Source organism: Coccomyxa subellipsoidea (genome assembly GCF_000258705.1).
Source record: "Coccomyxa subellipsoidea C-169, whole genome shotgun sequence".
In the NCBI taxonomy this organism is placed as follows: domain Eukaryota; kingdom Viridiplantae; phylum Chlorophyta; class Trebouxiophyceae; family Coccomyxaceae; genus Coccomyxa; species Coccomyxa subellipsoidea.
In genome coordinates this window covers 602,939-613,593 of record NW_005178021.1, presented here as the reverse complement: position 1 = coordinate 613,593, position 10,655 = coordinate 602,939, and the positions used below count along the sequence as shown (strand labels likewise).

Here is a 10,655-nt window from a genome sequence, read left to right as displayed (position 1 = left end):
GTCTTCCCATCCATTGATAATACATCGCAGCTCCCATCTCTGTGGTGACATCAGATGCGAGTGGTACTGTAGAGATCAGATTTGAAGGCGGTGTTGCTTGATGGTGTGGTCTGCTGCTGTGCAACCTGCGGGCTGGCCATTGCTCTCTGCTTCTGCCTGACGTGCCCAGGGTACCTGAAGAGGAGCAGGAAATTAACTGAGTTTGAATTCGACATAACCCCATGTCAGGTCATTCAACTCAATGAGCGTCATTCTTAGGACCTCGTCTGAAATTTGATTGGTCAGTGTGCAGGCCTAGTGCATGCTCCGCCGCTGGCATGCAGGCTGAGTTCTTGAGAAGAGCATGTGTAGTGAGACCACGCATTGAAAGACAAGGTTGCTACAGCAGGATGCAGTAGGTGATCTGGCATCGTCGTTGAGAGATAGCAGAAAAGGAGTATAGCGCACCATTTTGAGAAGATCAGGCCGGCAAAGAGGAAGCTGAGTGGAACCACGTAGTTGAAGGCAATGAACAATCCATTGTCATGTTTCCCATTAGCATTCGTGGCGGCCACAATCTGCGCAGACCAACAGCAACATGACCTCATGGCTGCAAACTTATGTGATGCTGTTTCGAAAATCAGCAAGACAGCTGTAAAGATGCGGAAGGCATGCTCAAGAATATGCAGCATTCTTCAAGGGGGTCTCACCACGTAGGAAACAGTCATGATGAGGAAAATGACGATCCAAAGGCTGGTCATGAGGACATTGGTCCTTTTGAACACAGGCTGACCCCAGAATTCCTCCGGCACATTCTCCTTGGCAATATCCCTCGTGAAAGGATGACCAATAAGGAAGCCCAGCTGCACATCTCATCAACCGCTCAGAGAGTGCATGATGGACATCGAACATGCTGCAACAGAGCTTCATCAGATGTCCTGTAGATCAAGTGCAGAAACTTCCTCGAGAGCGGCACAATACATCCCTGGCTGCAATTGCCCATGTGCTCACCGTGATCAGCACTGTGATGCCACCCATGGTGATCACTTGGAGCCATCGTCTCACAAAGGAATCTGGGATGGTATAGGCGAGGATCAGTGTCACGCCAAACGTGATGAAGAAGCATACGTCCAGGTACTTAGGCCAGACCTGGTACAGGTACCGTGACGCTCATATTAGCAGCTGGAGGACAGAGCGCAAGCTTGAGTTTATTTTCGCAGCTCAACCTGGCATTAGGGTGAGAAAAAGCTAACCTTGATTATTTTCCACCAACGGAAGAGGCCGTCCAGGACTATGTTGCCCGCGCTGATGGCTGTTGCCAGAATGAGGGCCAGATGAAGGTAATCGCTTCCCAGCGCCGTCGTTATGATCAAGGGGGCCCAATCTAGAAGCTTTCGAATGGTCAACACCTTTGCGAGCTGCGAATTTCCAAAACGTTAGCATCGGAACGCTCCAAGTTTCAGAGCGTTTCACATCTGGCTTGCATGCTCACCAGAACATCCCTGGGAGATGTCCCGGACGACGCACTCTTCGGTGAATTTCTTAAGTCCATCCCTTTGGACACAATCGCGCGCATGACGAACTTTCAGTGCTTAGGAAACCTCGCCCTGCGCGTGCATACAACGTAAACAAAGAAAGATCGGAATATCAGTACAGAGCAAATGCCGCTTGAGTGTTTTCGTGCGATTTTGCATCGAGAGCCAAGGTTTTATAGAATCTTCTCCCGATCCGAGACTGGAGAGGGCTGCAGCTGGGGTCCAACCACCCTTTCATCTGAAACCCTCGAGGGTGGAGACCGTAATACGGTATAGAAGAGGCTAGAAAGAGGCACGTCCCCAAAAGAGAGACATCAATCATGATCTACAGCACACACCTGCACAGCTCGCGAGTACTGGGTTCATCGGTACTGTTCCGGGGAGAAAAACAGCGAAAGCTTCGACTTTCTATTTCTCGGAGACCATCCGTGATGGCAGAGGCAGTGAGGCGCACAAAGAAGGAGGGCTTGGAGCAGGCCAAGGGGGATTTGGAGAAGCTCATTAGCGAGAAGAGATGCCACCCAATCTTGATCAGGTATTGTTTGCATTTTCATGCCGAATTTTCTTCAGGTTCCATGCTGTCGTAAACTAGGAGCACGTTTTTGGAGTTCTGTTGTAAAGTCGTGGATGTCACCCCTCATCTCTGTGGTTTACTGACAGTTGCATGTATGTGCACAGGTTGGCATGGCATGATGCTGGCACCTACAACAAGGTGAGAACAACTCATCTCTGTCAGCTCGTGCCGCCTTCAGCACCTTATTAGATAGTGGAATGACGTAAGAGGTCATCAGAGAGAAACAATCTTTCGCATGCCTCCTGCAGTGGCAAGAGTGCTGCCTTTAGCCTTGTTCGAGGCACTGGAACGTTTTCAGCCGTGCCCTGTGAGCCTGCTGAGGCACTTTGGTCTCCAGTTGTCATAGGCTAGTATTTGCGCCTGACTTCACAAGTTCCTTTTGTTGAATGTTGGAATTCGATTACTACTTTTGCCAATTGATTTGTGTATGAATGTCTTGTTGAGGGACGACCCGGAGATCGATGATATTTGCGATCGTGTGAAGATGAAAGCGCGTGAGTTGGGGGCGAGAGCGGGTGGCTCGCTGCAGAGCTTGCTGATATGTATTTCTCGCTTAACACGTTCTTCATTGGTGCAGGATGTCAAGGAGTTCCCCAACCGTGGAGGAGCAAACGGCTCCATTCGTTTCTACCCTGAGATCAACCACGGAGCAAACGCAGGTGCGTGGTTCTCGGTAATCTTCCCTTGAAACGACTTCTTGAGGTAGCATAGAAGAACGATTTGTTACATCTATTCTGATCATGCAAACTGATCCTGAAGGTTGCCTGATGTGTCTGTCTAGGTCTGGTCAACGCTTGCAACCTCCTCCAGGAGATTGCAGACAAGTACGAGGGAGTGTCTTACGCCGATCTCTTCCAAATGGCATCAGCAATGGCCGTGAAGGTGCATCTCCGCCTTCTCCTGCATGCTTGTCCCACCCATAACCAGCCACTTCACTACTGTATATGTGGCACCTTGAATACATCAGCTGTCATCAGTGTAGTCCCTGGGCTTCAGTAGCTCCTGTTAGTAGTGCAGGCATGGCAAGTTAAGTGCGTGCAGCGCGTGCCACTGGGTATTATTCTGACAGCTGTTATTTTCCCCCCACAGGATGCTGGCGGCCCGACCATCCCCATGCGCTTTGGCCGCAAGGATGCCCAGGGCCCCGAGAGCGTGCAGCCCGAGGGCAACCTGCCAGGTGTGCAGCTTCTGATCTCTCCTCCAAAAATGCTAAAAGCGCTGGCTGCTTGGGCCAAATTAGATGTCAAACAACATCATCCTTAGGGGCGGGACAAGCACATGATGTATGTTCTGTGATCATTACGGTAGTGCTTCTGGCCCGAAGAATATTGCACTGCCGATGCACTCCTGCTACACAACCAGGCAACCCATCCCTGCTTCGCCGCTGACTTTCATGTATGCATTCTCCCCTGCGTTAAGACTATGCATGTACAAGCTTTCGCTCGACGCGACTTCACTGGTATTGTATGGCTGTCCTGTGCTGGTTCAGTTACACTGAACTAAAGCAGCACGGCGTTGGAGTGGTGTCTGTATACCGCATTGTGCAAGGGGTAATAGAGAGTGATGGGTAATCGTGTGGCTGCGTGCAGCTGGAGGCGCTCCCTGGCCCAACAACGAGCCCGGCCCTGGCGACCACTTGCGCAAGGTGTTTTACCGCATGGGCCTCAACGACCAGGAGATTGTCGCGCTGAGCGGTGAGCCCACAACTTTACCGTGCAATGTACAATCTCTAAAGAGCTGTTGCAGCCATGCACGTGGCAGAGATGGAGTGATGCGTACAGTGGAGATGAGACCCACAGCTTCAGCTGACACCCATCTGCAACCTCTCGAGAGCTGCAGTAGTGATGCATGTTGCAGGATGGGACCCACAATCCGGCTGATGCCCATAAGCAATAATTATCTCGATAGCTGTTGCACTGATGCATGTGGCAGGGACGGGAGTTCCTTATTCTTCACATATTTTCTATCCTGCTGTCAGCTGGGGCCATGGGGAACCTCAGTGCCTGTTTACTGCAGCCTTTGTAACTGCATTGCCTGATGTAGGGTAGGGTTATGGGAATATTCAGTGCTTCTTGCTGCAGCTCGTGGCGATTTTGTATCTCTGTTGCTACACGCCTGTAGCAGCATTGCCTGATATGGTGCGTGTGAGCTGATCAGAATATTGCAGCAGTGGAGCAGATGTGCAACATGCATGCTCAGGGGTGCATGTGGTGTGTAGGTGCCCACACGGTCGGCCGTGCGTACCCCAACCGCAGTGGCTTTGGCAAGGAGTCCACAAAGTACACCAAGGACGGCCCCGGCACCAAGGGAGGCTCCAGCTGGACGCCTGAGTGGTGCGCACCCGCTCTGATAAGAACTGTAGCCTTGGAAAGCGTTCAATGACAAGGGACGAATATGTTCAAGCATGCACTTCTGAGCAGCAAAGTTCTTTAGTCTTGTCATATGCAGGTTTCTCAGCTTCTCAACATGACATCGAGATGTTGATGCCCTGGAAAGCATCTCGCATTGTACACATGTCGAGGACCTTGCGTTTGGCTCTCGGGTGATTAAATTGGCATTGATGCATTTCATGCATGAATGACAGCTTTGGCACACTAGTTGTGGCGGCAGGATGGTGGTAGAATGTCCGATAGTTGCAATCTGTTTTGCTGTTAGTTGACCTGTGATTATGTGATCGGGTGCAGGCTGGTGTTTGACAACTCGTACTACAAGTACATCAAGGATCAGTTTGACTCGGAGCTGCTGGTTCTGGAGACTGACGATGTCCTCTTCAAGGACGAGGGCTTCAGGTGAGAACACCAGGCCCTAAAGTTCTTGAGCCGCACATTATGAGCCTACACACATTGATGCACACGAGCGTTCACTGCACGCATGCTTGAATCTGAGCGTGCTCCTTGCTGCATGCGTGAGGAAGTGCGCTCTCTCACATTGTTATATAGTGATGCACTGTGTGCAAAGATGGCTGCTGGAGCAGGCGTCTGCCATGAGCAGAACTGCTGATTGTCTGGCGCTGTGACCTGGCAAAGGCCTGGGTCATTCTGTGCTGTACTGTGCCAATCAGGTGTGCTGTATCGTGCTGACAGGGCATCTTTCTTATGCGCAGGCCGTTCGCAGAGAAGTACGCAGCCGACCAGGATGCTTTCTTTGCTGACTATGCCAAGGCGCATGCCAAGCTGTCAGAGCTGGGAGTCGAGTGGGATCCTTCACCGATTGAGTTCGCGCTCTGAAGCAGCACCTTCTAGAGGGACATGCCTGGATGCACGTTTGAACGGTGTCACATTGGCAGCGTGATGTGCACTCATCGGCTAGTCCTGTGGTGCAACTACCGATATTGCGTGAGCAGCATCCTTCTTGGCTGCTCATGAGAATGTCGCCATATTACAGGAGGCAGTATTTAGGGAGTGTGTGCATAGTCAACAGAGCAGCATCGATGTGGGCATAGAAAGTATACTGAATACAGGGCATTGCCTCAGGCATTGGCGGGTTCTGCCACCTTTCTGCCACATCTGTCAATCTAGGATGTTGTCTTGCAGCATCAGAATTAGGATGTACAGACATGGATTCTTATAGTTTCTATTTTGCGTTGTCCACAAGCATAATGTGCGCAATTTGCATCTGGTCTCTGATGTCGGATTATGCATGTGCCCAATATTTGGATCGCCATTTCTTGAGAACCTGCACCACCATTTTGGGTGTCAGCGCGTCTTGGAAAATTGAGCTTACCATTGACCATGCCAAAGTTGATCACTTCCAATATTTTCTGCAATGCGCGTGTAACGTGCTGGACTTGCTAGGATCTGCTGTGGCTTGGCACCAAATTTGGTTTGAACATGGTCTCTGTAAAGAATCAAATGCCTGGGACTATCTGGGATGTGGTATTTTATGCACTGCCAAATACATACCTGTGTTGCTAGCATGCCTCAATGCAAGTCGCCTCAATTCTGCATTCTCTCTTCCACTTCCTTTTGCTTTGGATGAGAGACATCTGTGGGGATGACGTCATCAAATCCAACAAGGCTTGTTTCTTGGAAGCGAACTCCTTCCTGCATGAATACATCTGATCTTGGCATCCGATGAGATGCTCCGAACATAGTGCCCAAGCAGCAACTTGTCGCAACAGCTCGCTTTCCCAGGGTTTACAGGGCGGCTGTACAACAGGGCACAGTCCGGTCGTGGCATGCTCAGAGCTGTCCGGTTCACTCAACGATTGATTGGTGAGAACTTACTGTTGGAAACGTTTTCAGAGCACTTTGGGGACCGTCAGATGTTCAATGGCGGATTCTACGTCTACCGGGAGCCAGCTTGATGAGTCACCATCGGCCAATGCCGCTGCGCACTGTAGAACCACTAGGAAAGACCAGCTGGAGCTTGCAAGGCAAGACGTTAGAAAGCTGATTTCTGAGAAGTTTTGCAATCCAATCATTGTGCGGCTCGCGTGGCACGATAGCGGCACGCATGACAAGGTATGACTGTGCAACGGCATCTGCAGCCCCGCAAGCTGCTCAGCATGCCGTTGCAAGCATGCCTGGCAGAGAATGAGAATGAGAATGAGAATGAGTGCGTCAAAGAGTGCATGACCACATGATCGATCGCATATACTGACGTTTGCTCGCAGGACATTTCAGGTTTTCCAGAGCGCGGCGGGGCAAATGCTTCCATTCGCCTAGAACCAGAACTCCATCACAAGGTCAACAAGGGTCAGGCTCTGTCCTCTTAAGGCCAATTCTCTGCGCTTTGCCATCATATGGGTGGCCTGCTATCCTGCAATGCCCTAAGGAATGCGCAAGCCTGCAGTGTCTGTGGGCACATGGGCGGCTTCACTTGCACCACATCTCCATGCAGCGCACTAAGGTGATCTCCTATTTGAGTAAGTGCATGTTCTGTGTAGGCCTGGACATTGCTGTGAACCTGCTTCAGCCGATCGCAGACAAGTATGAGGGCGTCTCCTATGCTGATCTGTACCAGATGGCCTCTGTCACTGCCATCGAGGTGAGCTTTACACTAGAAGACACGTCAGTGTGCCATAGTCCCCTGCTCATTTCCTCCTGCATTCCCTGCTGCTGCTGCTCCTCTGCAATGTGTTCAACACATTGAATCCTTATCCAAGTCATGCAGCACCTCCTTGAGGTGTGCTACGGCCAGAAGAGTCAAAATGGTGTTAGCATGCTTTGTGCAGGTGACCTTCGTTGGGCATGCCCTTCCGAGGCACCTGGTCACGGGTGATATCAGGTCTTCCTTCTAATCATTCGTTGAAAATAAAATTGCTCTTGTGGCAACAGATGTCAGGAGGGCCCCACATCTCACTGCGCTACGGCCGCAAGGATGCCCCAGGGCCAGAAAGCCCAATCCCAATCGGCCGTCTGCCTTGTAAGATGACTCTTTCACCTTCCCTTCCCAGCTGTGAAACTTTCCAGCCTATTCAGACTGCTGTATTGCCAGTCAGTGCACCGAGGATCAATGATGGCTGAAGCTTGCAAAAATTGGGATTGGAGTGATTTTCCTGAGAACCTCCGGCCTTTCTCAGGGCCATGCATCCCTGTCTCCATCCTGCAACCTTGACAGGCGTCTAAACAGTGAACAAGCGCCAGTTGCAGGTGACACAAATACCATGGCAGTCATTAGTACGCCCACTACTACAGAGGTGCTCGCCAAAGTGTGTCAGTGATTTGTAGCCGGCCCAAATCCAAATCAAAATATTGAATTGATGCTGGGCAATTCGGAGCACGAGCAACTTCACATAGCAATGTAGGCTGGAATATTAAGACATTTCCCACGGGATATAAGGTTCATGTGCGTACCACTCTAGTTCCCATCTGCTCATCACAATTTGTCTCTCTCGGTCCATCATCAGGACATCTCCATACATCATCAGTACATCATTATGAGCTTTGCCTTGCCTTGCACCCAGCTATCTGATATGATCAGTCTTAGTCACGCTTGAACTAAAGCCCGCAGGGGACAGTACTGCTTGCCCTGCAGCACACTGCCCTGCACATTTGGCAACTGCTGAAATGTCAACCAAGCTAGTGGGCTCGATCAGCAGGCATGCAGATTGACTTTGTCAAGTGCAACATCAGGGCAAGTACACCATCAGGGCATTTAGTTATTTGCCTTGCAACCAGCCACCTCGCATACACAACCTAAGCCGGCTTGAACGTGCCATGCTTGAACCTAAAGGGGACAGTATCTGCATGCATGCTAAGGCTGCTTGTATTGGTGCACTGCAGCGGGGGGACCGCCCTGGCATGACGGGGCCCCCGGGCCTGCGGAGCATCTGCGCAACATCTTCCACCGCATGGGCCTCAACGACCAGGAGATTGTGGTGCTGTCAGGTATTTATCGTACCTCACTTACCCTATAAAGAGAGGTGTTTGTCATAAATTGTTTACCCTTATGAGGGTCCTGCTTGCCCGGGGCGGGAATTTTGGCAGCGTTCCACTGCAGCCTGTCTTCAGATGCACTTTGCCTTCTGGCACAAAGTGCATCTGATAATAACAAGAACAGGAGTAGTAGAGAGGGACCTTCCACAATGCAGCTGGTGTACAGCTCCTGCCTAGAAGAGGTCACACGGGGTGTCATGCCGCAGCAAAATTGGCGCTCCATGTGACTTAGCTTGGTACTGGAGCTGGATGCCAGCTTGTTGAGGTTGCCTGCAAGCAAGCTTTGGGGCAGCACACAATTCCTGGGAGCCAGCACTCATGACATATCTGCCCAGAATATGGTGAATTTGGGGTGGACATGTAGTAGGGCTGCATCATGGAGGTTTATGGTGTTTTTGGACGCAGCTCGCCTTTGAGTGTCATTGTGCAGTAATCTAGCCAAAAGTAAGGACATGATATTTTGTTGCACCAAGCACTTCAGTGCTTACACTCCTCAGACTCTTGTTGGACTCCTTTGATCCTGACGGAGTGACCAGCATCCCCGTCTTTCCCACAAGCATTCCGCATGGCGAGAGCCCATGTGGACAGACTCCACTTAAAAAGCAATGCCAGAATTTTGTGCCTTAAACTGGTGACAGTGAGACTGAGTGATTGTGGGCTGCCCTGCGCGCCAGAACAGGCGGCCAGACGCTGGGCCGCTGCCACCCGGAGCGCAGCGGCTTCGGTAAGCCGGTGACCAAGTACACGCGCGACGGCCCCGGCGCCCCCGGCGGATCCCCCTGGACCCCCGACTGGCTCACCTTCGACAACACTTACTTCCAGGTGGCCGCCCGGCAGCTGCTGCCAACTCCATGCCACCTTCTAGGTTTTGAGTCCCAAAGCAAAAATACTCAGATGGCATGTTGTTGCATAAGGTTGTGACGGGTCAGGGCACACAAGTCGCACGGGGTAGGGGCCAGGGTTTTTGACACTGTCAAACCCTGGCCAAATTAACAGCCCCCAAGGGATTGGCCGACCTGGGCCAGGGCTAGGGAATAGATTCAAATGTGGCAAATTGGCGTCAGGGCAACGCCCCAAAGCCATATGGCTGTGACACAGGGGCACCCTAGACATTTCAGGCAACTTGAACCACTTGGAGGCCAAATTCAAGGGAAAGCATGCATGTACCTGTTGAGGAATATTTGGAACCTCAGGGAAGCCCCGAAGTTTCAATTACTAACACCATGGCGGGCGGGGGCGAAGCTTCCACCCGCCCTTGCCCTACTTGGGGGCTGGCCTGAGATTTTCTAGGTCTCCTGTCAAACCCTTGTAGGAGCCACCAAGAGCACCCCCCATATGGCGCTATTGGGCTTAAGGGGAGCTGTTACGCCATTTGACTTGTTGTGTCTTGTATGCCCCGACGTGCTATCACATGCCACTGACCTCTGTTGCCTCTACTTTCAACCCTGTGCACCATTTTCCGCGCCAGGGAGCCGGCAGCACTGCAGCCTGCTAACTGGTTCATCTGGCTGTGGAGGAGATCTTAGCATGTGCTTTCCTGTGCTGTGCAGAAGGTGAAGGCGCAGGATGATCCAGATCTGGTGGTCCTCGAGACAGACGACGTCCTCTTCAAAGACCCTGGCTTCAGGTGTGTTCTTTTCATACACCTGATCACCTGTGCTGTGGTTTGCTGTGATGCGCTGTCATTGGGCTGGGCCATGCTGTGCTGTGCTATACTCTACATGATCGAATTTCCTGAGTGCGAACCCACAGCAACGCATAGCCAAGTGATCATTTCTCTGCAGTGATTAATGACCCATGCCATCGGATCTGGCAGTCAACAAGAGAGCTGAGCAGTTCTGTGCATGCTCTCAGCATGCTGAAATCTGCCGATTGCAAGCATCTAATGGACGACAGAGGCGAGGGGTTGCTGTGTGCTGCAGGCCGTTTGCAGAGAAGTACGAGCAGGATCAGGACGCCTTCTTCAAGGACTACACTGCGGCGCACATCAAGCTGTCTGAGCTGGGTGCAGAGTGGCAGGACGAGACATTCACCCTTGAGGGCGAGGGACCCGCTGATGTGTCAGCTGACGTGTCAGGCCTGAGCCTTGATCCCGTGAGGGAGGAAGAGAAACCATCCTGATGGGCACCCTGCAATGTGATGGATGCTCCATGGATCCTTTCTTAACTTTTGCCATTTTGGCTTTTG

At 51.6% G+C, this 10,655-nt stretch overlaps 3 protein-coding genes across 3 annotated transcripts; 2 read left to right on the top strand and 1 right to left on the bottom strand.

Moving 5' to 3' along the window:
- Window positions 1–50: 50 nt before the first annotated feature.
- Window positions 51–1,555, bottom strand: COCSUDRAFT_83601 (hypothetical protein; the record flags this gene model as incomplete). Its single annotated transcript, XM_005643289.1, has 6 exons — window positions 51–174; window positions 448–557; window positions 690–842; window positions 991–1,128; window positions 1,233–1,397; window positions 1,472–1,555. 6 exons carry the CDS (start codon window positions 1,553–1,555, stop codon window positions 51–53), a joined length of 774 nt encoding a protein of 257 aa, XP_005643346.1.
- Window positions 1,556–1,823: 268 nt separating this feature from the next.
- On the top strand, window positions 1,824–5,951 carry COCSUDRAFT_26227 (stromal ascorbate peroxidase). The gene is made up of 9 exons (XM_005643218.1): window positions 1,824–2,049; window positions 2,193–2,226; window positions 2,666–2,747; window positions 2,870–2,970; window positions 3,178–3,265; window positions 3,678–3,782; window positions 4,307–4,421; window positions 4,773–4,877; window positions 5,192–5,951. The coding sequence occupies exons 1-9, from the start codon at window positions 1,835–1,837 to the stop codon at window positions 5,313–5,315; spliced, it is 969 nt and encodes a 322-aa protein (XP_005643275.1). The 5' UTR covers window positions 1,824–1,834; the 3' UTR covers window positions 5,316–5,951.
- A 408-nt stretch (window positions 5,952–6,359) lies between these two features.
- COCSUDRAFT_20424 (hypothetical protein) lies at window positions 6,360–10,589 on the top strand (the record flags this gene model as incomplete). Its single annotated transcript, XM_005643217.1, has 8 exons — window positions 6,360–6,551; window positions 6,704–6,785; window positions 6,977–7,077; window positions 7,368–7,455; window positions 8,316–8,420; window positions 9,148–9,290; window positions 10,019–10,095; window positions 10,391–10,589. 8 exons carry the CDS (start codon window positions 6,360–6,362, stop codon window positions 10,587–10,589), a joined length of 987 nt encoding a protein of 328 aa, XP_005643274.1.
- Between the last annotated feature and the right edge of the window lie 66 nt (window positions 10,590–10,655).

Bases quoted from the DNA above. Each gene is read 5' to 3' on its own strand.
- COCSUDRAFT_26227 (XM_005643218.1), top strand. From the start codon at position 1,835: ATGATCTACAGCACACACCTGCACAGCTCGCGAGTACTGGGTTCATCG. The intron at 3,266-3,677 runs GTGTGCAGCTTC...GGCTGCGTGCAG, and splicing joins GCCCGAGGGCAACCTGCCAG to CTGGAGGCGCTCCCTGGCCC. The intron at 3,783-4,306 runs GTGAGCCCACAA...TGTGGTGTGTAG, and splicing joins GGAGATTGTCGCGCTGAGCG to GTGCCCACACGGTCGGCCGT.